This window comes from Salvelinus alpinus, chromosome 5 (genome assembly GCF_045679555.1).
Source record: "Salvelinus alpinus chromosome 5, SLU_Salpinus.1, whole genome shotgun sequence".
NCBI classification, from domain to species: domain Eukaryota; kingdom Metazoa; phylum Chordata; class Actinopteri; order Salmoniformes; family Salmonidae; genus Salvelinus; species Salvelinus alpinus.
In genome coordinates this window covers 69,625,253-69,648,308 of record NC_092090.1, presented here as the reverse complement: position 1 = coordinate 69,648,308, position 23,056 = coordinate 69,625,253, and the positions used below count along the sequence as shown (strand labels likewise).

General features: G+C 44.2%; 1 protein-coding gene across 2 annotated transcripts; it reads left to right on the top strand.

The window, feature by feature from the left end:
• The first annotated feature begins 3,236 nt into the window (after positions 1-3,236).
• LOC139576616 (tissue-type plasminogen activator-like) lies at positions 3,237-21,511 on the top strand. Of its 2 annotated transcripts, none has more exons than XM_071402903.1 (15): positions 3,237-3,365; positions 13,130-13,214; positions 13,513-13,555; positions 13,986-14,120; positions 14,854-14,964; positions 15,994-16,168; positions 16,264-16,355; positions 16,551-16,728; positions 17,046-17,131; positions 17,444-17,509; positions 18,205-18,406; positions 18,520-18,656; positions 19,247-19,387; positions 19,823-19,971; positions 20,289-21,511. In XM_071402903.1, the coding sequence occupies exons 2-15, from the start codon at positions 13,152-13,154 to the stop codon at positions 20,454-20,456; spliced, it is 1,746 nt and encodes a 581-aa protein (XP_071259004.1). In that variant the 5' UTR covers positions 3,237-3,365; positions 13,130-13,151; the 3' UTR covers positions 20,457-21,511. The 2 variants fall into 2 exon arrangements, with proteins under 2 accessions (XP_071259004.1, XP_071259005.1); XM_071402904.1 differs by having other exon boundaries at positions 3,260-3,365; positions 13,133-13,214.
• The last annotated feature ends 1,545 nt before the right edge of the window (positions 21,512-23,056 follow it).

The window sequence follows — 23,056 nt, the reverse complement described above, 5'->3', positions numbered from 1 at the left end:
TCAACCGATCGCTGCCTGCACCTGCCTGCCCGTCCAGCATCACTACTCTGGACGGTTCTGACTTAGAATATGTGGACAACTACAAATACCTAGGTGTCTGGTTAGACTGTAAACTCTCCTTCCAGACTCACATCAAACATCTCCAATCCAAAGTTAAATCTAGAATTGGCTTCCTATTTCGCAACAAAGCATCCTTCACTCATGCTGCCAAACATACCCTTGTAAAACTGACTATCCTACCGATCCTCGACTTCGGCGATGTCATTTACAAAATAGCCTCCAATACTCTACTCAGCAAATTGGATGCAGTCTATCACAGTGCCATCCGTTTTGTCACCAAAGCCTCAAATACTACCCACCACTGCAACCTGTACGCTCTCGTTGGCTGGCCCTCGCTTCATACTCGTCGCCAAACCCACTGGCTCCAGGTCATCTACAAGACCCTGCTAGGTAAAGTCCCCCCTTATCTCAGCTCGCTGGTCACCATAGCAGCACCCACCTGTAGCACATGCTCCAGCAGGTATATCTCTCTGGTCATCCCCAAAGCCAATTCCTCCTTTGGCCGCCTCTCCTTCCAGTTCTCTGCTGCCAATGACTGGAACGAACTACAAAATTCTCTGAAACTGGAAACACTTATCTCCCTCACTAGCTTTAAGCACCAGCTGTCAGAGCAGCTCACAGATTACTGCACCTGTACATAGCCCATCTATAATTTAGCCCAAACAACTACCTCTTCCCCTACTGTATTTATTTATTTAGCAGCCCATTATTTGTATTTCTACTTTGCACATTCTTCCACTGCAAATCTACCATTCCAGTGTTTTACTTGCTATATTGTATTGTATTTACCTTGCCACCGTGGCCTTTTTTTGCCTTTACCTCCCTTACCTCACCTCATTTGCTCACACTGTATATACTTATTTTTCTACTGTATTATTGACTGTATGTTTGTTTTACTCCATGTGTAACTCTGTGTTGTTGTATGTGTCGAACTGCTTTGCTTTATCTTGGCCAGGTCGCAGTTGTAAATGAGAACTTGTTCTTAACTAGCCTACCTGGTTAAATAAAGGTGAAATAAAAAAATAATTAATACATACCATACGAAACGTAACATATCATACTAATTGGAGTCCCCCGGATTTACATTTACTATGCTACGTCTACCCCTGAGTCCAGGTTGACAAAAAGCATTCTACCTGGAACCAGAAAGGGTTCTTCAAAGGATTATCCTATGAGACAGCCGAAAAACCCTTTTAGGTTCTAGATAGCACCTTTTTTTCTAAGAGTGTAAGTAATCCTGGTAAAAACATAGTGCTATCATGTTCACAATGCTATGCAATGACATTGCCTTAAGTCAGATAGCACAATGATTTGTCAGTTGAGGGGGCGAGTGTCCCATAGAAGTGACGCCACCTGATGTAAGACAATAATGCAATGACTGTTGCAACAGATTCTTGGCACTCAAAAGCTCAGTTTTTCCAGAATAGTGTCATCAAAAAGAAGTCTACTTGTTTGTAATGAAAATGTCATCACATTTCCAGATCAACAACAACATGAAACATCCTTCCCACATCCGGCTGATTTGCACCCTCACTGTGGTTCATACCTATCCTGTATACATGCTTTTATTTATGTACAAAAACTCCACGCATATGACGTAAACAAAGTTTTTACACTTGTGACGTGTGCTTTGTATGTGCATAGAGCCTCTAACTGAGTGGCCTATGTTTAGAGGAACTTATTTCCTGTTTACATTTACTAAAAATGGTGTTGTTTCCTGGTCCTGTTGGCTTAATATGGGGTTTTGTAAAAAGGCCTAGTAATGTCACAATTACAGTACACTGCCTTTGGCCTAAGTTAACTCTGCTATACACAAAACTATACATCGTAGTAGAGGTAAAAGTGTATAGCTGTAACTTGATATAGTTCCAAATGTGCATGCCTTAAACTAACAAAAACCTGAGTTGTAGGCCTAATACCTTCACTATGCGTAGTACCAAATTGTGCACCAAACCCTAGATTCATGTTGTGTTGCGTGCGCTACATGCCTCCAAAAGAGGGTCAAAACTGTTTCATTGCATTGTGGTCATCGCAACTGCATCAATTACAGATCATTATTTAGTTGACATGACCTGGTTATATTTGCATCCTTATTCATAAAGTAGTACGAGCACAACCGTATCGTGACACAATCAGTGACAAACGTGTGTGTACTGTAAGTGTGTGTGTGTGTGTGTGTACTGTAAATGTATGTGTGTGTTTCCTCATCAAACCCTGGTGACTCCACACTAATCTAACAGAAATTGAGTTGACAACGACATGTTCAATTAACTTCCCCAACCACTAAATTAGTCCATAAAAAAAGTTTGCTCTCCCAGTAGAATAAAAGTTAAACAACTTCAGCTATATTCTCCGTAACAGCACACAAGGACAATGTTTTGAAGTCTTTGTAGCAGCCCCTAAAGTGGAGTTGCAATGAAGAAGCTGTAGAATTAGAATTTCTGTTGTTCAATTTCTATTGAATGAGTTGCTATTCAGGACCAAGTTTTTCAAAAGTTATCTATCTGGATTTCGGGTATCAGATAGGGTTAAATGGCATGGAAATAGAATGAATAGAACAGGGTTCCCCATTCAAGTCAATGAGTTGTTCGTTCAATTCATTCTATTTCAATGTATTTGAAAAAAAATAAGAAAAGTGGGCCCTGGTGACTGAGTGATTGACAGACTTCCTGAGGATGGGATGGGTCAAGACAGGGGATTGTGGGATGTCAGAGAACCACAATGGGGTCACAGCCCTGGTGCCAGATTTACCACTAACTGGATTTTCATTGGAATTGAACCCACCCTGTCACGACTGCCTTAACTCTGGCCTGGCCAGGAGCCATTGGGAGGCCAATGCCAACCAGCTACACACACACACACACACACACAGACAGACAGTCAGACCAATGCCTCTGGAAATAGTCAAATCATGTATAGTAACAATAGAAAAATCTACGTTTTCAACAGAAGTGACTCAACATATCGAGTGGCAATAACTCACGTTGTGAATACTGAATACCTCATTGACGCTGACCTCATACTCTAGCTATTATACGCTATCCGTTATCAGTTGTTTATATGCTCTAATCCGGAGCCAACCCAGATACCCGCCCAAACCGCATCATCATCGGGCAAGCCTGCCTCTCTGGGCTCGATCATTTCCAAACAACCCTCCCTCTTCCGCAAAAAAAACAAGAGGCTCGGATAAAAACCGAGAGAAGCAGAGCAGCGATCACACTTCATCGTCAACCCGCCCTGGACCCCCGAACCCAATTGTCACGAGGGATATTGAGGACTAGAAACATACCATACACAAGGACAAGGTAAGGATATGGATGTCAATACAACCACATTGCCTTCTGTTTTCCAGATTTCAGTTGGTGTTTAGGCTTTTGTAGAAGTGATTGCATTAGACTACAACATTTTGCGGATTATTTATGTATAGCAAGCATACTTCCTTCACCATGGAGTGGATTTAGTCCGCTAAATAACAGTTGATTTCTAATGGAATGCCAAAGGATTTCAGTAATAACGTTACTGTACTCAAATGGAATGTCAAATCAAATTTCAATGAACTTTTCACGTTTTTTCCCCACGTTTTTATTAATCGAGTTTTTCCATGCTTTGCCTTTGTGCATATTTTTAATCTGAATGCATAGTTAGGCTAATTATAATTAAGTCATTATAGCAGTTTCTCATAGGTTGTAGTTTTGGATGCTTAGAAATGTTTTTATTTATCTTATCTATAGATGAGATTACAGATGAGATTATAGATGAGATTAGTTGAATCTATACTTTAGTGTTTCCCTTAATTTATTTATCAGGAATATGGACCAATTCAATTACATCTAGATTTGGTTTATAAACTACTGTATGTCCTATGGAGACCTGGGTTCCAATACGTATGTATTTGAGGTATTTAAAATAAAATAAAATCTGTGTATTTGAGTATTTTAAAATAAACAGTCCAAAACAAATACTTTCATTTGAGTATTTGAATGGTTATTTGTAAAGAAAGTATTTTCAAATAACATTTTCAAATACCTGGGTTAAATGCATGGGAATGTAATTTAGTCAGTGTATTTGAGTATTTTCAAATACTTTACAGGTGTATTTCCAAATACATTCCGATATTCAACTACTTGTCTTTTCAAGAAAAACATATCTGAATACTTCATTTGAAATGTATGTAAAAGTAATTGAGATATTTCAAATAGTATTTGAACCCAGGTCTGCTCCTATGGGGATTTGGATCAGTTAAGGGTGTAAATGGCAAGCGGATATTTACACTCTTGGTTCCTATTGTGTAGTCTAGTTATGCTCCATTACTTACACAGTATATAGCTCTCATGTATTTCAGGTCTATAGCATTCTTGTCACCTGATGGCGGATGTCTCCGCACCTTGGCACATGTAGGCTATGTTGGGAGTGACAGAGTTAGTCAGTCAAAAGGAATTCACCTATTAGTGCTTTCTCACTGCTCAAAACAACTACTGCTGACCATTCCCTGCCACATCTCTCTCTCCCACATTCCTCTCCCCTTCTATCACAAATCTTTCACACCCAAACTCATCTCTCTTTCTCCTTCCCTCCACCTCTCTCTCTCTCCATTCATCTCTCTTTATCCCTTTCTCCACTTGATACTCTTCTATTCTTTCACTAATGTCATCGTTCTCGCTCCATCCCTCCACCTCTCTCGCCATCCCTCCACCTCTCTCTCCATTCTTCGCTCTCTATCCCTTACTCTCTCAACCTAATACTCCCCTCACATTCTGTTTCATACCGTCATCTCTCCCCCACCTCTCTCTCCAGTGTTCATCTCACTATCCCGCTCTCATTTCATCATCCATCAGTTCTCTCAGTAATCAACAGCTCTAGAATGAGGTCATTCTAAAACTTCTTGTTGCAAATACTTGTAACAAGTGAAGCAGTGTTATTTCAGATAACAGGACAGAGATTACACTGAGAATATGTTTCTTGGAATGTGGTTCCCTGGAGGTAGCTGTGTGTGTGTGTGTGTGTGTACAGTTGAAGTCGGAAGTTTACATACACCTTAGCCAAATACATTTAAACTCAGTTTTTCACAATTCCTGACATTTAATCCCAGTAAAAATTCCCTGTCTTGGGTCAGTTAGGATCACCACTTTATTTTAAGAATGTGAAATGTCAGAATAATAGTAGAGAGAATGATTTATTTCAGCTTTTATTTCTTTCATCACATTCCCAGTAGGTCAGAAGTTTACATACACTCAATTAGTATTTGGTAGCATTGCCTTTAAATTGTTTAACTTGGGTCAAACATTTCGGGTAGCCTTCCACAAGCTTCCCACAATAAGTTGGGTGAATTTTGGCCCATTCCTCCTGACAGAGCTGGTGTAATTGAGTCAGGTTTGTAGGCCTCCTTGCTCACACACGCTTTTTCAGTTCTGCCCACAAATTTTCTATAGGATTGGGGTTAGGGCTTTGTGATGGCCACTCCAATACCTTGACTTTGTTGTCCTTAAGCTATTTTGCCACAACTTTGGAAGTATGCTTGGGGTCATTGTCCATTTGGAAGACCCATTTGCAACCAAGCTTTAACTTCCTGACTGATGTCTTGAGATGTTGCTTCAATATATCCACATCATTTTCCTACCTCATGATGCCATCTATTTTGTGAAGTGCACCAGTCCCTCCTGCAGCAAAGCACCCCCCGTGCTTCACGATTGGGATGTTGTTCTTCGGCTTGCAAGCATCCCCCTTTTTCCTCCAAACATAACGATGGTCATTATGGCCAAACAGTTCTATTTGTGTTTCATCAGACCAGAGGATATTTCTCCAAAAGTACCTTTTGCTGTTGTTCTGGGATTAATTTGCACTTTTGGTAACGTTCATCTCTAGGAGACAGAACGCGTCTCCTTCCTGAGAGGTATGATGGCTGCATGGTTCCATGGTGTTTATACTTGCATACTATTGTTTGTCCGGATGAACATGGTACTTTCAGGCATTTGGAAATTGCTCCCAAGGATGAACCAGACTTGTGGAGGTCCACAAATTTTTTTCTGAGGTCTTGGCTGATTTTGCCATGATGTCAAGCAAAGAGGCACTGAGTTTGAAGGTAGGCCTTGAAATACATCCACAGGTACACCTCCAATTGACACAAATGATGTCAATTAGAAGTTTCTAAAGCCATGACATAATTTTCTGGAATTTTCCAAGCTGTTTAAAGGCACAGTCAATTTAGTGTATGTAAACTTCTGACCCACTGGAATTGTGATACAGTATAAGTGAAATAATCTGTCTGTAAACAATTGTTGGAAAAATTACTTGTGTCATGCACAAAGTAGATGTTCTAACCAACTTGCCAAAACTATAGTTTGTTTGCAAGAAATGTGTGGAGTGATTGAAAAACAAGTTTTAATGACTCCAACCTAAGTGTATGTAAACTTCCGACTTCAACTGTAAGTGTGCGTGTGTTGGTTCCACCTTGTGCCTGACTAGCCCCGTATATAATTGGAGGCTTTAAGCAGCTCTCTTAACTTGGGAATTCCTCTGGACAGCATCTCTCAGTACTACAGCACACTCTTAGTGTCCTCGGATACACTGTGAATGAACGAGACAAACATGAGGTGGCTCACATGCACCACCATCAGGACAGGGTCCCTTCCAGGAACCGACTGACGATTAAGGGGCTGCATAGTAGTCCAAACTCAGCTATGTTGCTTAGTAACAAGTTGATCCCAGATCATTGCTTACGGATCAGTGCATTTAGTGCATTCTTTGCTCTGAATGAGTATTGTAGTCTGTTAGTGAGTGTTGTAGTGTGGTGTGTCACCAGGCTTTGTGTGGCGGCTGGGCTGGCTGGTGGTTCAGGCCAGGGGGCCACTCAGTGCTCTGTCTGATTCACAGGTCATGAGTGACTGGCCTTCTGTGGTCACTGGTCGGCCAGTCTGTCTGGTCATAGAGTGATACGTTTAGTGGGTTTCATTTGTTAGACAGTGGGTGCTCTATTCGATGTCTAATTTTAAAATGTGATCTGATTGCTCTTTATGTATAATCTCTCTATCTATCCAATCCATTGGTCCATCCTTCCTCCCTATTTCCTCTACCCTTTCTCTCTGCAGCCTACGGTTGATGATTCAACTATTCTCTCCATACAGCTAGCTGCGGTGGACTCATTCACTACCCTGCTGACTTCAGGGGTTTGCTTTCCCCTCTTTCCCTTCTTTTTCGTCTTTGTATTCTGTTACTTTGTCACTTTTCCCTCTTTCTCTCTACCCCTTTTTCTCTTATGTCGCTCCTCTTTCGCCTGAATCTCTAATTTTTCTTCTCATCTTTGTTTTCTCCCTCTTCTCCCCCTTCCCTCTCTCTAAACCGGAATGTCTTTCTGTGGCTACGTTCACCGTCTCTCTGATGAACAGAGCAGGTGTTATACCGTGGCTGCATCCCAAATTGTACCCTATTTCCTATTTAGTGCACTACTTTTGTCCAGAGCCCTAGTAGTGCACTAAATAGGGAATAGGGTGCCATTTGGCATACAGACCATGTGTAGAGTGGGCATGAAAGACCACAATGGCACCTCTGTAGTAGACCCCCACAACAGACCCCCTTTAGAGGGGTTTAGATAAAGACCCCGGTATAGCAGGCATGGCTCCAGCCAAGTAGCTTACCATACCTAAGTAACACATAGTGTCATCACAGTGTTAGGTCAGTTGTCATAGGCAGACATCAGCTTTCATGACATGTGTTATATCATTATTATGACACAGTTAATAACTTAGTATAGTCCTTATGATAGTGTGGGCATAACATATCCAGTGTCTCGTCCCCAAAAAGTAACGACGAGACATTGTCGCGTGTGCAGCCTTTCTGGCCTCTAGGTCACCAGGCTGCTCCTTATGGCGCACACCTGTCACCATCAGACTCACCTGGACTCCATCACTTCCCTGATTACCTTCCCTATATATGTCACTCCCTTTGGTTCCTTCCCCAGGCGTTAGAGTTTCTGTTCCTGTGTCATGTCTGGGCGTTGTTCGTGTTTCTTGTTTTGTATTTAGTTGTGTTTATTTATTAAAACACTCACTCCTTGAACTTGCTTCCCGACTCTCAGCGCACACGTTACAGACATGGAAAATAAGACTATTTTAGAGTATTGGAACCAAACCGAGGAAGAGAAGGAAAGGAAGATAATTAGCTAGAACCAAACCACAGGTGCGTATCATTCTAGTTCACTCTGGTTCAATGTGATGCTAATCAGATCACTCCTATGGCTGCCTGGTTTCCCTCAGTGCAGAGAAAACTCTGTTATAACTGTGTTAAGGGCATGCCATCATGGCACATATATATGCATAGTCCCATACACCATAACATACACACACAGCTCCCTCTGTCTACAACTGTTTTCTTCTTTTCAAATCAATTCATTAAGATTTATTGGTATGGGAAAATAATATTTTACCAACAGCAACATCTGTACTATTGTTTAACTGCACACTTTAAAGTTGTTTCCTCTAGTTAGTTCTTATCCTCGCTCTAGCAGCTTTAGATCGGTATTTCAAAACATCCTTATTCAGTTTGATGATCGTCCTGATTTTTGACTAGAGTACTGTGTACTGCTGTACTGAGTTAAGTAAAACACTAACCTCCGACCCTAACACCTAAGCCTTACTTCCTTATATCCCTTGAGAGGTGAAATGGCCGCTGTCTGAGTCTCTATCTGCTGAAGCATTCCTGTGGTCACTGGTCTGCACGTCACCCATCCTTACTGTACAGGTCGGCCAGGTAGACTCGTCACTCAGACTGACAGGGGGAGTAGGAGTTGTGCTCAGCACTTCGAGACAATTCTGTTAGCGTAATCAGAATCAGCATTATTCGCCAAGTCTGCTGCATGACTAAACACGGATAGGAAATTAAGCTAGGGAGTTACCCGCATACTGATGTGGTTGTTGTGGGGGAGTTTGATTAGTTTGTGTGTCTGAATATTAGCCTAGTGTTCTGGTGTGAGGCTGATGCTGTTGATAGTCTATAACTATCTAAACTCCAACAGCAGGCTTCAACAGTCTCTCATTCACATCAACACTCAGACTTGATCTACTAAGAGAGCAGAGGTTTCCTCTGGCCCTCATGGGTCTGAAGGGAATATACGGTCATACATTTTTCTGAAGAAACCACTGACTAACTAGGTGGGACAGACAATTGCCTCCTAATCCGTGCTAGGAAATGAGTTAAACTCTTATCAACTAAAAGCGAGAGAAAAAACAAATGCCAATTGTTTCCTTTTTTATCTTGTAAAATGCTACCAACAAAATAGGGCTGTGCAACTGTATATGTGTGTTTGTGTTTTAGTGTGGGTGCATGTGTGTGTGTGTTGGATCTTGAAAGAGCTGGTTTAGTAGAATCGTTGCCAGGCCACAAACCTACACAGACACACCGCATTGTGGGATTATCAAACAGCAATTGATAATCCTGTGGTGTCTGAGGAAGCCCCCCCCCACGTGTGTGCGCGCGTGTGCGTGTGTGTAATAGACAGATGTTAATGATAGAAGACGGGCACTAAGTGTGTGTGTGTGTGTGTGTGTGTGTGTGTGTGTGTGTGTGTGTGTGTGTGTGTGTGTGTGTGTGTGTGTGTGTGTGTGTGTGTGTGTGTGTGTGTGTGTGTGTGTGTGTGTGTGTAATAGACACATGTTAATGATAGAAGACGGGCACTAAGCGTGTGCGCGTGTGTGTGTGTGTGTGTGTGTGTGTGTGTGTGTGTGTGTGTGTGTGTGTGTGTGTGTGTGTGTGTGTGTGTGTGTGTGTGTGTGTGTGTAATAGACACATGTTAATGATAGAAGACGGGCACTAAGCGTGTGTGTGTGTGTATGTGTGTGTGTGTAATAGACACATGTTAATGATAGAAGACGGGCACTAAGCGTGTGTGTGTGTGTATGTGTGTGTGTGGGTCTGGACATGGGGACTACACTCTTAGAAAAAAGGTGCTAACTAAAACATAAAATGGTTACACGGCTGTCCCCATGAGAGAACCCTTTGAATAACTATTTTTGGCTACAGGTAGAACCCTTTTGGTTCCATGTAAAACCCTTTCTACCGAGGGTCCTACATGGAACCCAAAAGAGGTCTACCTGGAACCAAAAAGGGTTATACCTGGAACCAAAAAGGGTTATCCTATGGGGACAGCCAAAGAACCCTTTTAGAACCCTTTTTGCTAAGAGTGTATGTGTGTGTGACAGATAAAGCATAAAAGTGAGTGACATGGGATACACAGGCTCAGTGTTAGCAGGAAACATATGGCCTGGTCTGACAGACTAAAGGGAGGGACGGTAGGAAACAGAGAACAGAACACAGCGGAACAGCTGCACCAAGGAAACCGGGATGGAAACTAAACCCAGCGAGAAAAACTCATGCTCTGCCAGAGAGGCTCAGCTAGGGTATAGAAAACACAGCCTGAATACACCTGGGGGTTTCCTCCAGCTGAGAAACACCTGGCTTGAAAGGGATATGTACCCTTCTCTGTTTGTGTACAGTGTGTGTGTGTGTGTGTGTGTGTGTGTGTGTGTGTGTGTGTGTGTGTGTGTGTGTGTGTGTGTGTGTGTGTGTGTGTGTGTGTGTGTGTGTGTGTGTGAGAGAGAGAGAGTTCCACAAGTACAGTCCTGCAGTCATCCCAGTGAAAGACTCAGGGAGTCTTTTTCCCAGGAACGTCTTGTCTTTGTGTCTTGTGAGTTGATTAGGTTCACGTTCCTGAGCAGTGTGTGTGTTTGCCAGCGTAGCAGTTTGACCTCATTTATATCAAAACAACAGCGCTATTAGCCCAGTCAGACACACATGATGAGTCAGACAGCCGCCAGCCGGCTGCGGTGTGTGTGTGTGTGTCTGAAGTTTATATGTTGGTCTTGGTACCATCCGATGACCACAGTGCTGGAGTCTTCTTCAGTCTCTTTTCACTCTTTCCATCTTCTTTGAACTTTCTAGGTTTTTCACCTTTTGTCTTTCTCCTCTGTCTTCCCCCTTCTCTCTAAGGTTGAGTCATGGTTAGTCACAGTTGACAGATAGGCAATGGTTCCTAACAGGGTTTTGCAATGCATCTCCAATCTGACATGTATGTTTACAGAGAGAAGTAGATTCATTCACATTTTATTCCAATGTTTATTTTATTTTAACGACTGTGATATGTGGTTGCCTTACCTTCCCTAGTTGAATGCACTTACTGTATGGCGCTCTGGATAAGAGCGTCTACGAAATCACCTAAATGTAAAATTCCATTAGCAGACACCCTTATCCAGAGCAACCAACAGCATTGCCAAATAGCACGATCATCACACCTCCACCATCACCACACATTTAAAAAATACCTAAGTTACAAATGTCAGTTTAAACTAAGTGGGTTGTGTGGTTAGTCGCTAGTGCAAAAAGGCTTTTTGGAGTCAGTCTCTGTAAAGTTGCCGGTCATTTCCCCCCTCTTCTCCTCTCATCTCTCTCTGTGTTGTCGTGAGTCATTCTACCCGCCCTACATCTGCTCGTCTCTTTAGGAACCGCTTCCATACTGCTCTGACTTGGAATGTTGGGAAAGGGCTTCAGCAATGTTTTGTGAGCTCACACACTCAGATACACTCATACGCAGCTCTTTAGACTTTCCCTTGCGTGTCCGGCTGTGTTTAGATTGTTTGACACTGTTCTTTGTTCCTTAGGATTAAGGGCTATGGTCTCTGTTAGACACTCATTCACTGGAGGGAGAGAGAAAGAGTGAAGAGGGTCTCTATCCTGTTTATCCCAGAGGGAGCACAATCTTGTAAACACAGCGGACAATGGTTATGAGTAGGGAGGTGAGACGAGGACAGGGGGCAGGAGGTAGGGGCAGAGGACAGGGGGCAGGAGGTAGGGGCAGAGGACAGGGGGCAGGAGGTAGGGGCAGAGGACAGGGGGCAGGAGGTAGTGGCAGAAGTTCTGCAGAGGGACAAAGGAAACATTTTCTTTATTTAACCTTTATTTAACTAGGCAAGTTAGTTAAGAACAAATTCTTATTTACAATGACAGCCTACCAGGGAACAGTGGGTTAACTGCCTTGTTCAGGGGCAAAACAACATATTTTTACCTTGTCAGCTCTGGGATTCAAACCAGCAACCTTTCGGTTACTGGACTAACACTCTAAACACTAGGCTACCTGCCACCCCATGTTATGTATCAAACTACAGGATACATTTTCTGTCATCATCGAAGTTCTTTCCAACGTAAACACAGACTCACTCTGTTGATTCTGAAACTGTACATGCAGTTGGCATCAGTATGACTTCCACACACACACACACACACACACACACACACACACACACACACACACACACACACACACACACACACACACACACACACACACACACACACACACACACACACACACACACACACACACACACACACACTATGCCACGCCCACGGACCTTCGTTTCTTCTCCGTAATGAGTTTGGATCTGAGTAACTCCCCCACCAAATGTGAAAACATTCGGGGCCGCCTGATTGGTCCAGAAACCGATGGGTTGGGCCAGAGTTGGACAATATGTCATTGGCTTTGATATTCTGATTGGTTAGAGACGATCCAATCGTTGATTACTTTGTTTTGTAAACGCCCCTTGTGCACCTCATCACCACAAACGACTTCAATGAAGTCAGTCTCAGACTTCAGTATGTAGCGAACGACAGAGCAGCGGAAGAGCCATCAGCAATGCCCTCCAATTCCCCAAAACATTCCACCTTTCTCTTTCTCTTACTCAAAGGAAGGGTTAGGGTTTGAGGAAGGGTTAGTATTGAAGAGTCCATCCTTCCTCTACAAACATCAGAGTATTATAATGGTGACATCAAAGCAGAATGTAAACATTATTTAAACATTATTAAAGTGACTAGTGTTTCTATATTAAAGTGGCCAGTGATTCCAAGTCTATGTACATAGGGCAGAAGCCTCTAAGGTGCAGGGTTACGTAACCGGGTGGAAGCCGGCTAGTTGGACCTATTGTTCACTAGGATATGTTTTGAACCCAATGACTTGACTTGTCCTGAAACAACCAATAGTCTCTTTCACATAAACCTTTACTTATGTATGTTTTAATTAATTTTCCAGCAGAAAAGATCCAGACACAACCATGGCCAGAATATTGGGACTGCTGCTCTTCCTGTCAGCTCTCTGCTGCTCCCTAGCGGACAAAGTAGGTACCACACCCACTGCACTAACCACAGCTACAGATAGATATAGAAGTTGCCCTTTGGGTGCAGGTCTAAGATCAGCTTAACCTCTCAAAATGCGTCAGGTGGAAAATGCTAAACTGACCATAGATCTGCGTCTAGAGTTAACTTCATCACTACTGTTGCCATGCAGACAGTTAACTTCATCACTACAGTTGCCATGCAGACAGTTAACTTCATCACTACTGTTGCCATGCAGACATGTGTGTTTGTTGGTACTGTGGAGCTTTGAGACCATTTCTCTTACCTCTCCCGTGGCAGATTGAGCTTCGTCGCGCGAAGAGAGGGACACGCTACTATAGAGGTGAGCTTGGATCGCCCGCTCTGCCATCTACAACTGGGTCAATCTACCCTCACCCTCTGACACCCCACATCTGTCCCTCTCTCCACACTTATCATGTGTTAGCTACAATCAATCATTTGTTTGTGTGTCACTTACACCTTGTCTTTGAATCTTACTGTCTCTCTTGTAGTAAATGACTCATGTGTCTGTCTCTCTGTGTGTATGTCTGTCTCTCTGTTTTTGTGTCTGTCTCTGTCCCTGTGTGTGTGTGTGTGTGTGTGTGTGTGTGTGTGTGTGTGTGTGTGTGTGTGTGTGTGTGTGTGTGTGTGTGTGTGTGTGTGTGTGTGTGTGTGTGTGTGTGTCCCTTTCCCTGTGTGGGTGTGTATGTGTGTGTGCGTGTGTGTTTGTCTGCCTGTGCCTGTGCCTGTGCCTATGTGTGTGTGTGTCTCAGCGCGTTGTCTGGATGGCCAGTCAGCTGCGGTGCGTGGTTATGGGGACACATGGATGAGATGGAGGGGCCAGCGTGTGGAGTACTGCCGCTGTGCATCACAAGGACGAGAGCGCTGTCACTACGTGCCCGTCATCAGTGAGTGGAAACACAGACACACTTACACATAGATATAGATACAGACCAACACACACACGCTCACAAACCCCCACACCGTCTAGGGCGGCAGAGTTACTACACTGTTCAGCCTGTAATTTCTGTCAGTGTATGTGTCTTGTTCTCTTTCCCAGTCTTCCTTTTCCACTGTTTGTCTTTGTTGAATCAACAGAACCCCCATCCCCCTCCCTCTGTCTGTCTGCCCCCATCTCGCCACTCTATTTACAGTACCTCTCTCTTCTGTTTCCTTACTTCCTCCACAATGGAGAGTGGTTGGTGTCATGGAGAGAGAGGGTGCAGTCTAGGATGGAGAGTCATTAGAACACTCACCCATTGTGACTTTCACCATGTTTTAACACTCTTGGCACAAACCCTCCCATAAACACGTCCCTTCACCCCCACTGAACAACGCTGTGAGGCATGACCACCCTCTCCGATGACAGACAAATCACTGCCATATTCTCCGCCTGTGTGAGGTTGTACGCTGTCAACAGAGAAATTGGAGGTTGAAGCTGTTCTGACAAAGGGAAATGATGAGAATTTGTGACGTAAAAGAGGCTAGGACATTTGCTATAAGAGGTGGGCACTTCGTCTGCGCTGCAGCAAATGATTGTTGTTAGAGAAAGAGAAGAGGTGTATAAAATAAATACATCCAACATATCTAACCATCGCTCTCTACATCCCTACCCCCCCCCCCCCCCCCGCGTCCCTGTAGCCTGCTATCAGTCAAGGTGCTACAACGGGGGAACCTGTAAGGAGGCGGTCTACTCCTCTGACTATCTGTGCCAGTGTCCACCAGGCTTCACAGGAGCCCAGTGTGAGATCAGTAAGTGGAATACATTCAGAGATCACACTACACTACACTGTCAATAAATACTCCTCCTCTGGGCCCATATACTACTGAAAAACAAGGACAAGGGGATATGAGCAGTATCCATTCTATCCCCTAGTCTTTACATAGGTTCATTTAGCACGATATAGCGCCACTATAAGTGGAATAACACAACCTTAGCCCCGGGCTAATTTGGCTGTGCCCTGCTGCACTGCTATTGAGTCTTATCTAGTACTATCTAGTAGTAATCCTGGTTACCATCATCATTTGACCAGTAGACACGCAGGACATGGTAGAATGCAATCCTGCTACAATGACTCATAGCGGTTATGGAGTTGTGGTCTGTGGGCCAGCCGGGAGAAAATCTGAACCCAGCGGTTTGCTGACATAAATCAGTTTGTTTTATTCCGTTTGGAGGCCGTTGTAGATACCCTACCCACTCAACATGTCAGTTCCAAATAACATGCTGACAGTTTAATGAGTGCGTTCACAGCCAAATGAGTGAGCCCAGAGTCATATCATGTGACGCAATCTATCAGCGTCATCATTCACCAATGGTCATTTGTTGAAACCACAGCGGCCAAACTCTCCACATATGACTCTGAGTGAGCCTAACCAGACCAATATGCTCTCTAAATTAGTTTAATCAATACTCATGCGTGTGTCATTTCATGGATACCATAAGATCAGGGTGCCAAAACACAGAAGAGATGTGTGAGTGAGTCCTTAGTCATGTAACCATGATGCAGGACGACAGGAGGATGCCATAAAGGACGACAGCTAGACAGACACACAGAGAGACTATCAGATCAACATGGTTGTTATGATGTGGTTCCTCATAGATACCAATGACGGTGTCCAAAATGGCACCCTATTCCCGACATAGTGCTCTACTTTGGACCAGAATCCTTAGTGCCCTGGTCAAAAGTAGTGCACTATAAAGGAAATGGGGTGCCATTTGGGACATAACCTATGTGTTTGGATGGCTGGATTGTATAGACTAATTTCTCTCTCTCTCCACAGACACCAATGAGAAGTGTGTGGTGGGCCAGGGTAAAGGGTACCGTGGTACGTGGAGTATCAGTCGGATCGGCTCAGAGTGCATCAACTGGAACTCTACCACCCTCAGAGGGAAGAAGTTCACCGCCAAGAAACCAGAGGCTAACAGCCTGGGGCTGGGCAACCACAACTTCTGCAGGTACACGCACGAATGCACAGACACACACACACACACACACACAACAATCAAGCCCTCTAGATCAATTTTCCCCTCCCCTGTTCTCTCTCTCTCAGGAATCCAGACAATGATACTAAGCCATGGTGTTATGTCTACAAGGGAAACCAAATAGACTGGGAGTTCTGTACTCTCTCCAGCTGCTCAGCAGGTAATAACATGATTAACTATGATACCATTATAGTGTACTGGTATTTGGTTACATTGTTGCCTTGCCAAACTATGACAAGTAGGTTAAATCAAAAACAGATTGGCACCCAGGTTGCTTTACTGACTAACGTTATTTGGTCCACAGATTAAATAAAATCTGAGGTTCATCTGCGCCTCACCCTGTGTGTTTTTCCAGACCAGAGGCCAGTGGAGTGTGTGCAGGGCTCAGGGCAGACGTACAGGGGGACGGAGGCCGTCACTAAGAGGGGCTCCAGCTGTCTTCCCTGGGACTCACCCCTCATCACCCGCAAGTTCTACAACGCATGGAGGTCTGACGCCAGACAGCTGGGGCTGGGGAGTCACAACTTCTGCAGGTAGGATCATAAACGTACACAAACTCTCTTTCTTACGCACATATACACCACAGGAGGTTGGTGGCACCTTAATTGGGGAGGACGGGCTCATGGTAATGGCTGGAGCGGAATGAGTGGATGGTTTCCATCCTCAAGGTCACTGCACTTGTACATAGCCCATCTGTACACAGCCCATCCAACTACCTCATCCCCATACTGTATTTATTTATTTATCTTGCTCCTTTGCACTCCAGTATCTCTACTTGCACATTAATCTCGCAGCCTCCACTGATATACACAAACACTCACTTATGCACTCTCCTCTGGCTCTCTTACAGGAACCCAGACGGTGATCTCGGCCCCTGGTGTCACGTCTACAAGAACATGAAGCTGACCTGGGAACTCTGCGATATTACCAAATGCCGTGAGTGTCCCCGTTACCCTGTTACCATGACTACATTCCAATAATATCGGCCACAATACGCATCATCGTCCTCTCATGTGCCGGTCAAATGGCCACTGTCTCTTCTGCCAGTATTTCCATCATCATCATTACCTACAGTAGCTTACTGTAATATACATGATAACTAAGAAGACAATGAGTCAATGTCTGTCAGGATTGTAGTGAGTGAAATGTGTAGGAGGTTAAATTAAGTACACTTGCAACTGTAGTCACACTATATGAGTACTTGATATCTAATGTCATACTGAACAGTATCTGTTGTTTGTTTTTTAGCGAGGAGACCAACCACCATTACTACTCTAGGCCCCAGGGCTCCCACCAGCAACAACAACAACAGAGGTAGGACAGCCACAAAATAACACATCCAATTCACCTCTACACAGCGTTTCTCCTCCTCCACACCTCCCACTCTCCTTCTATTCCTCATCCACACCTCCCACTCTCCTTCTATTCCTCCTCCACACCCCCCACTCTCCTTCTATTCCTCCTCCACACCTCCCACTCTCCTTCTATTCCTCCTCCACACCTCCCACTCTCCTTCTATTCCTCCTCCACACCTCCCACTCTCCTTCTATTCCTCCTCCACACCTCCCACTCTCCTTCTATTCCTCCTCCACCCCCCCACTCTCCTTCTATTCCTCATCCACACCCCCCACTCTCCTTCTATTCCTCCTCCACACCTCCCACTCTCCTTCTATTCCTCCTCCACACCCCCCACTCTCCTTCTATTCCTCCTCCACACCTCCCACTTTCCTTCTATTCCTCCTCCACACCTTCCACTCTCCTTCTATTCCTCATCCACACCTCCCACTCTCCTTCTATTCCTCCTCCACACCTCCCACTCTCCTTCTATTCCTCCTCCACACCTCCCACTCTCCTTCTATTCCTCCTCCACACCTCCCACTCTCCTTCTATTCCTCCTCCACACCTCCCACTCTCCTGGGCTCCTCACCTCTCCTTCCCGTGAATGTTGAGGTTTTTCTATCTACAACCAGAAAACAAAATCTAATATAAAGGCCGTCCCCCGCGGGTAGGTACCTGTGGCCAGCGTGCTGACAACAATCTCCCCTCCTTCCGTATCCTGGGAGGAGCCCGGAAGAGTGACATCACAGAGCAGCCGTGGCAGGCAGCCATAAACGTGTACCGGCCCAGAAACAAAGCACACTTATTCCTGTGTGGAGGGGTCCTTATAGACTCCTGCTGGGTCCTCTCTGCTGCACACTGCTTCGACGACGGGTATGTCTAGTACACACACTCATGTACGCATTCACACACATACACACGCATCCACGCACGCAGTGCACACCCACACACATGGGTGTAACTCAGTGGTCTGCTGTCTCCGTCAGGTTTAAACCACAGCGGCTGCAGGTGGTTCTAGGCAGGACGTTTCGTAAGAACTCCTCCAGCAGTGAGCAGATCTTTGAGGTGGAGAAGTACTGGAGCCACGAGAAATACAACAAGACAACCTTTGACAACGACATTGGTGAGCCAATGCAATGTTAAAGGCCCAGTGCAGTCAAAATTCAGTTTCCCTGTGTTTTGTATCATATTGTACAAAAGCTGATGAAAAGAATGTATCAGTGTCATTTCCTGTTAGTTGCTGGTTGAAAATACAATTTATATAGGACCTTTTAATCAGCCTGTTTGCATGGGCGGGAGTTTTGGCTTGCCTGGTGACAACACCAGGCGGTAAATTGGTTAATAGACCGATAACAAAGAGAGTTCCAAACCTCTCTGCCAATAACAGCTAGTTTTAAGATTTCCCCTCCCCACTCAGACCACTCCCAGACAGTCCTAGCTAAATTCTCGCATGAGAAATAGTTTTTAATAGAAAACTATTACGAATTAATTGTCACCCAGAAATGATTTGATATGAAAACGTCTGCATTTGGGCCTTTAAGCACTGACACGTCAATCCTTAATAATAACCATGACTAATGGTTATGACATGGCTATGACATGACTATGTAGCATATATGAAGAGCCATTAAAACCATAGTATAGCACAATCACTCATTCTCTCCCGGCCCTCCTCCTCCTCGGTGCCCTCTCCTCATCCTCTTCCTCCCTCAGTCTTGATGAAGTTGAAGAGTGATATTGGCCTGTGTGCTGTGAACTCGCCGGAGGTCCTACCCGCCTGTCTGCCTGACCCAGGGCTGGTACTGCCCGACTGGACCGAGTGTGAGATCTCCGGCTACGGCAAGGAGAAGGAGTGTAAGACAAACATCATCCTTTCTTGGAATTCTTCATCTCTTTTTTAAACTGGTTCAATGGTTTATTTTCTGTAGCTTAAATCACACAAAATCATTTTAAAATACCTAAGGCAGTGTTTCTTAATCCTGTTCCTAGGGACCCAAAAGGGGGGACATTTTTATTTTTGCCCGAGCATTACACTCCTGATTCCACTAATCAAAGGGTTGATGATGAGTTGATAAGAGGAATCAGGTGTCTAGTGCTAGCTATGGCAAAAACTAAACCTTTACAGGATTAAGAAACACTGACCTAAGGGAATACATGCATACATTTAATACAGTATCTTCTGACGATAACCCTTGCTATTTTTTTTTATGGTGTCTAGAGATGTAACAATGTTCTATAGGCTATAGGTGCATTGAGGAATGAATCTAATACCCTCCCCTCTCCCCATAGTTGATGCGATGTACTCTGAGCGGGTGAAGAGGGGTCACGTGAGGTTGTGGCCTCAGGACCGCTGTGTCCCTAATGTCTTATCTGGACGTGTGGTCACCTCCAACATGCTATGTGCCGGGGACACCCGGGGTCTGGACGATGCCTGCAAGGTGAGGGCTCTTTTTCTTCCCTCTCCTAACACTCTCTGTCTGCATCCCAAATGGCACTCTATTCCCTATATAGTGCATTTGTCCATAGTAGTGCACTATATATGTAGGGAATAGGGTGCCATTTGGCATGTAGTATGCACTCTCTGCAACACTCAGCACTTAAATAGCTAGTTAGCTGGTATGGTTGAAACAAGTATGTGTCATGTTGGATGTTAGTACTACTGCTAATCTTTATCAAATGGAACTGTATGCCTACTGCTGGACCATGACTGAACCACAACTGACCCATGTCCCTCGTCACCTCCTCTCCTCTGCAGGGGGACTCTGGTGGTCCTCTTGTCTGTCCCAAGGATGGGAGGATGACTCTGATGGGGCTGATCAGCTGGGGAGATGGCTGTGGGAAGAAAGACACACCCGGGGTGTACACACGTGTTACACAATACACTGACTGGATCAGCAGCAAGAAACAGGAAACTAGCCAGTAAACAAACACACAAACACATGCACATACACACACCTGGAGAGAACTTGTGAGAGAATTCATCTGACTCCATCATCAGACTCCTGTCCATCAATCGCGATGAATGCCTTAACCAAGGAACGGACAAGCACTTAACGCACAAAAGGATCCGCCAGTACTCCAGTACATTCTGTGTAAGCATTGTTTAACTCTTGTGCTTAGAGGTAGGATGCAGTAAGGTCAGAAAAAACTAAGAACACAATGTCTCCAAAGTGAATAGACTGATAATCAGTCCAGCTCAGTGCCTTCCAGCTCCACATGCAGCTCACAGAATGTTGGACATTTACTTTGCACACAAGGTTCAATAGGAATGTATATAGCCACTCCAATTAACATTTTTCAGTTCATTTAGAGGGGATTTTACATTGGTGGCTTGCTGTCTGAATGTTGCCATGTTACATCAGTGCGTATGTGACCCTACCCCACTATAACATTAACCACAAGACAATCTGCTGGATCAGAGTCAATGTAAGACAGCGGCTGCATTCCAAACGGATCATTGAACTGCATGAACAAAGGGGTTGAGTTGTCAAATTGGAATAACGCCAGAGCCTGAACACAGCCACCATTATCTGTCTCCATTCCATAAGCGTTGGGTTGAGCCCAGCGATCAGCATGTACAGTATTTTAATGTTGGTTTTATGTTGAAAAGGACTGGGAGGTGTTTGCAATGACTGGGTGTTTGTACTGTATCTAACAAAAGCTCTTTGCTTGCAAAGCACTTGGACTCCACTTCCCTAGTATAGTATTTGGTTATGTTTGAGTGGGTGTTCATATTATGTAGTATCTCATAAACATACACCCTCTCAAGGACAGTCATGTTTTATTTGATTTTACTTATGTGTATTAAGTTAATATTTATGTCTATTAATATTACACTTTTTTTCTACTGTAATAGTTTATGTTTTTTTTAGTAGTTCAATGTGTAGTGTTTTGGAATTGCTGTTTATCATTTATTTCTGGGGGTATCATAAGAAAGACATACACCCATCTCTTTAAATAAAAAAACATTTAAGTGAAGTTGATGGTTGATCTCTTCAATTTCTCTTGTTGTTACAGGGGTAAGCTGTGCCATAGACTAGAGGAAGCCTAGAGGCCTAGACACATTACAGCACATACACACAGAAGTCATTTTAGTGAATGTATCATCGTGCCAGCACACACTGATTCCTTCCAAACCACTCGTTGAATTTACGATTTCCAACTTCTTGTGTAATGTTTATGTCCAATGCCCGATGAGCACCGATACGTTTTATCTATAATTTCTCTTCATTATTTCTCTTCATGATGGCGCCGGGGGGGGATGGCTACCGTCTTATCAGCTCTTAACCAACCATGCTATTTTGTTAGTTTTTTCACGTTGTTCCTAACTTGTTTTGTGCATAATGTTGCTGCTACCGTCTCTTATGACCGAAAAGAGCTTCTGGACATCAGAACAGCGATTACTCACCTCGAATTGGACAAATACTTTTTCTTTAATGAGTCGGACGGGAAGGATATACTTCAATCACCCGAACAGACCCTCATCCCCGTCATTCGCTGGAGAAGGAAACAGATTTTGCGGAAAAAGATTAGGGTGCCTTGTGAGGATCAGGCGTTGAGTGGCTAATCTGCCTTTGCCTGAACTGAAAGCACGTATATCCTACCAACGGGACATTAAAAACTGTAATGTCTTATGTTTCACCGAGTTGTGGCTGAACGACGACATTAAGAACATACAGCTGGGGATGGTACACTCTATCGGCAGGATAGAACAGCAGCCTCTGGTAAGACACGGGGCGGGGGCCTATGCATATATGTAAACAACAGCTGGTGCACAATATCTAAGGAAGTCTCAAGGTTTTCCCCACCTGATATAGAGTATCTCATGATAAACTGTAGACCACACTATCTACCTAGAGAGTTTATCTGAATTTTTCATAGCTGTCTACATACCACCACAGACCGATGCTGGCACTAAAACCGCACTCAAATAGCTGTATACCGCAAAAGCAAACAGGAAAACGCTCATCCAGGGACGGCACTCCTAGAGGCCGGGGACTTTAATGCAGGGAAACTTAAATCAGTTTTACCTCATTTCTATCAGCATGTTAAATGTGCAACCAGAGGGAAAAAAAAATTCAAGACCACCTTTACTCCACACACAGAGATGCGTACAAAGCTCTCCGTCTCCCTCGCCCTCCATTTGGCAAATCTGACCATAATTCTATCCTCCTGATTCCTGCTTACTGGTGCTTCCTGCTTTTATTTTTGCTTGTGACTTGGTCTATAAAAAAGTGGTCAGATGAAGCAGATGCTAAACTACAGGACTGTTTTGCTATCACAGACTGGAGCATGTTCCGGGATTCTTCCGATGGCATTGAGGAATACACCACATCAGTCACTGGCTTTATCAATAAGTGCATTGAGGATGACGTCCCCACGGTGACTGTACGTACATACCCCAACCAGAAGCCATGGATTACAGGCAACATTCGCACTGAGCTAAAGGGTAGAGCTGCCGCTTTCAAGGGGCGGGACTCTAACCTGGAAGCTTAAAAGAAATCCCGCTATGCCCTCCGATGA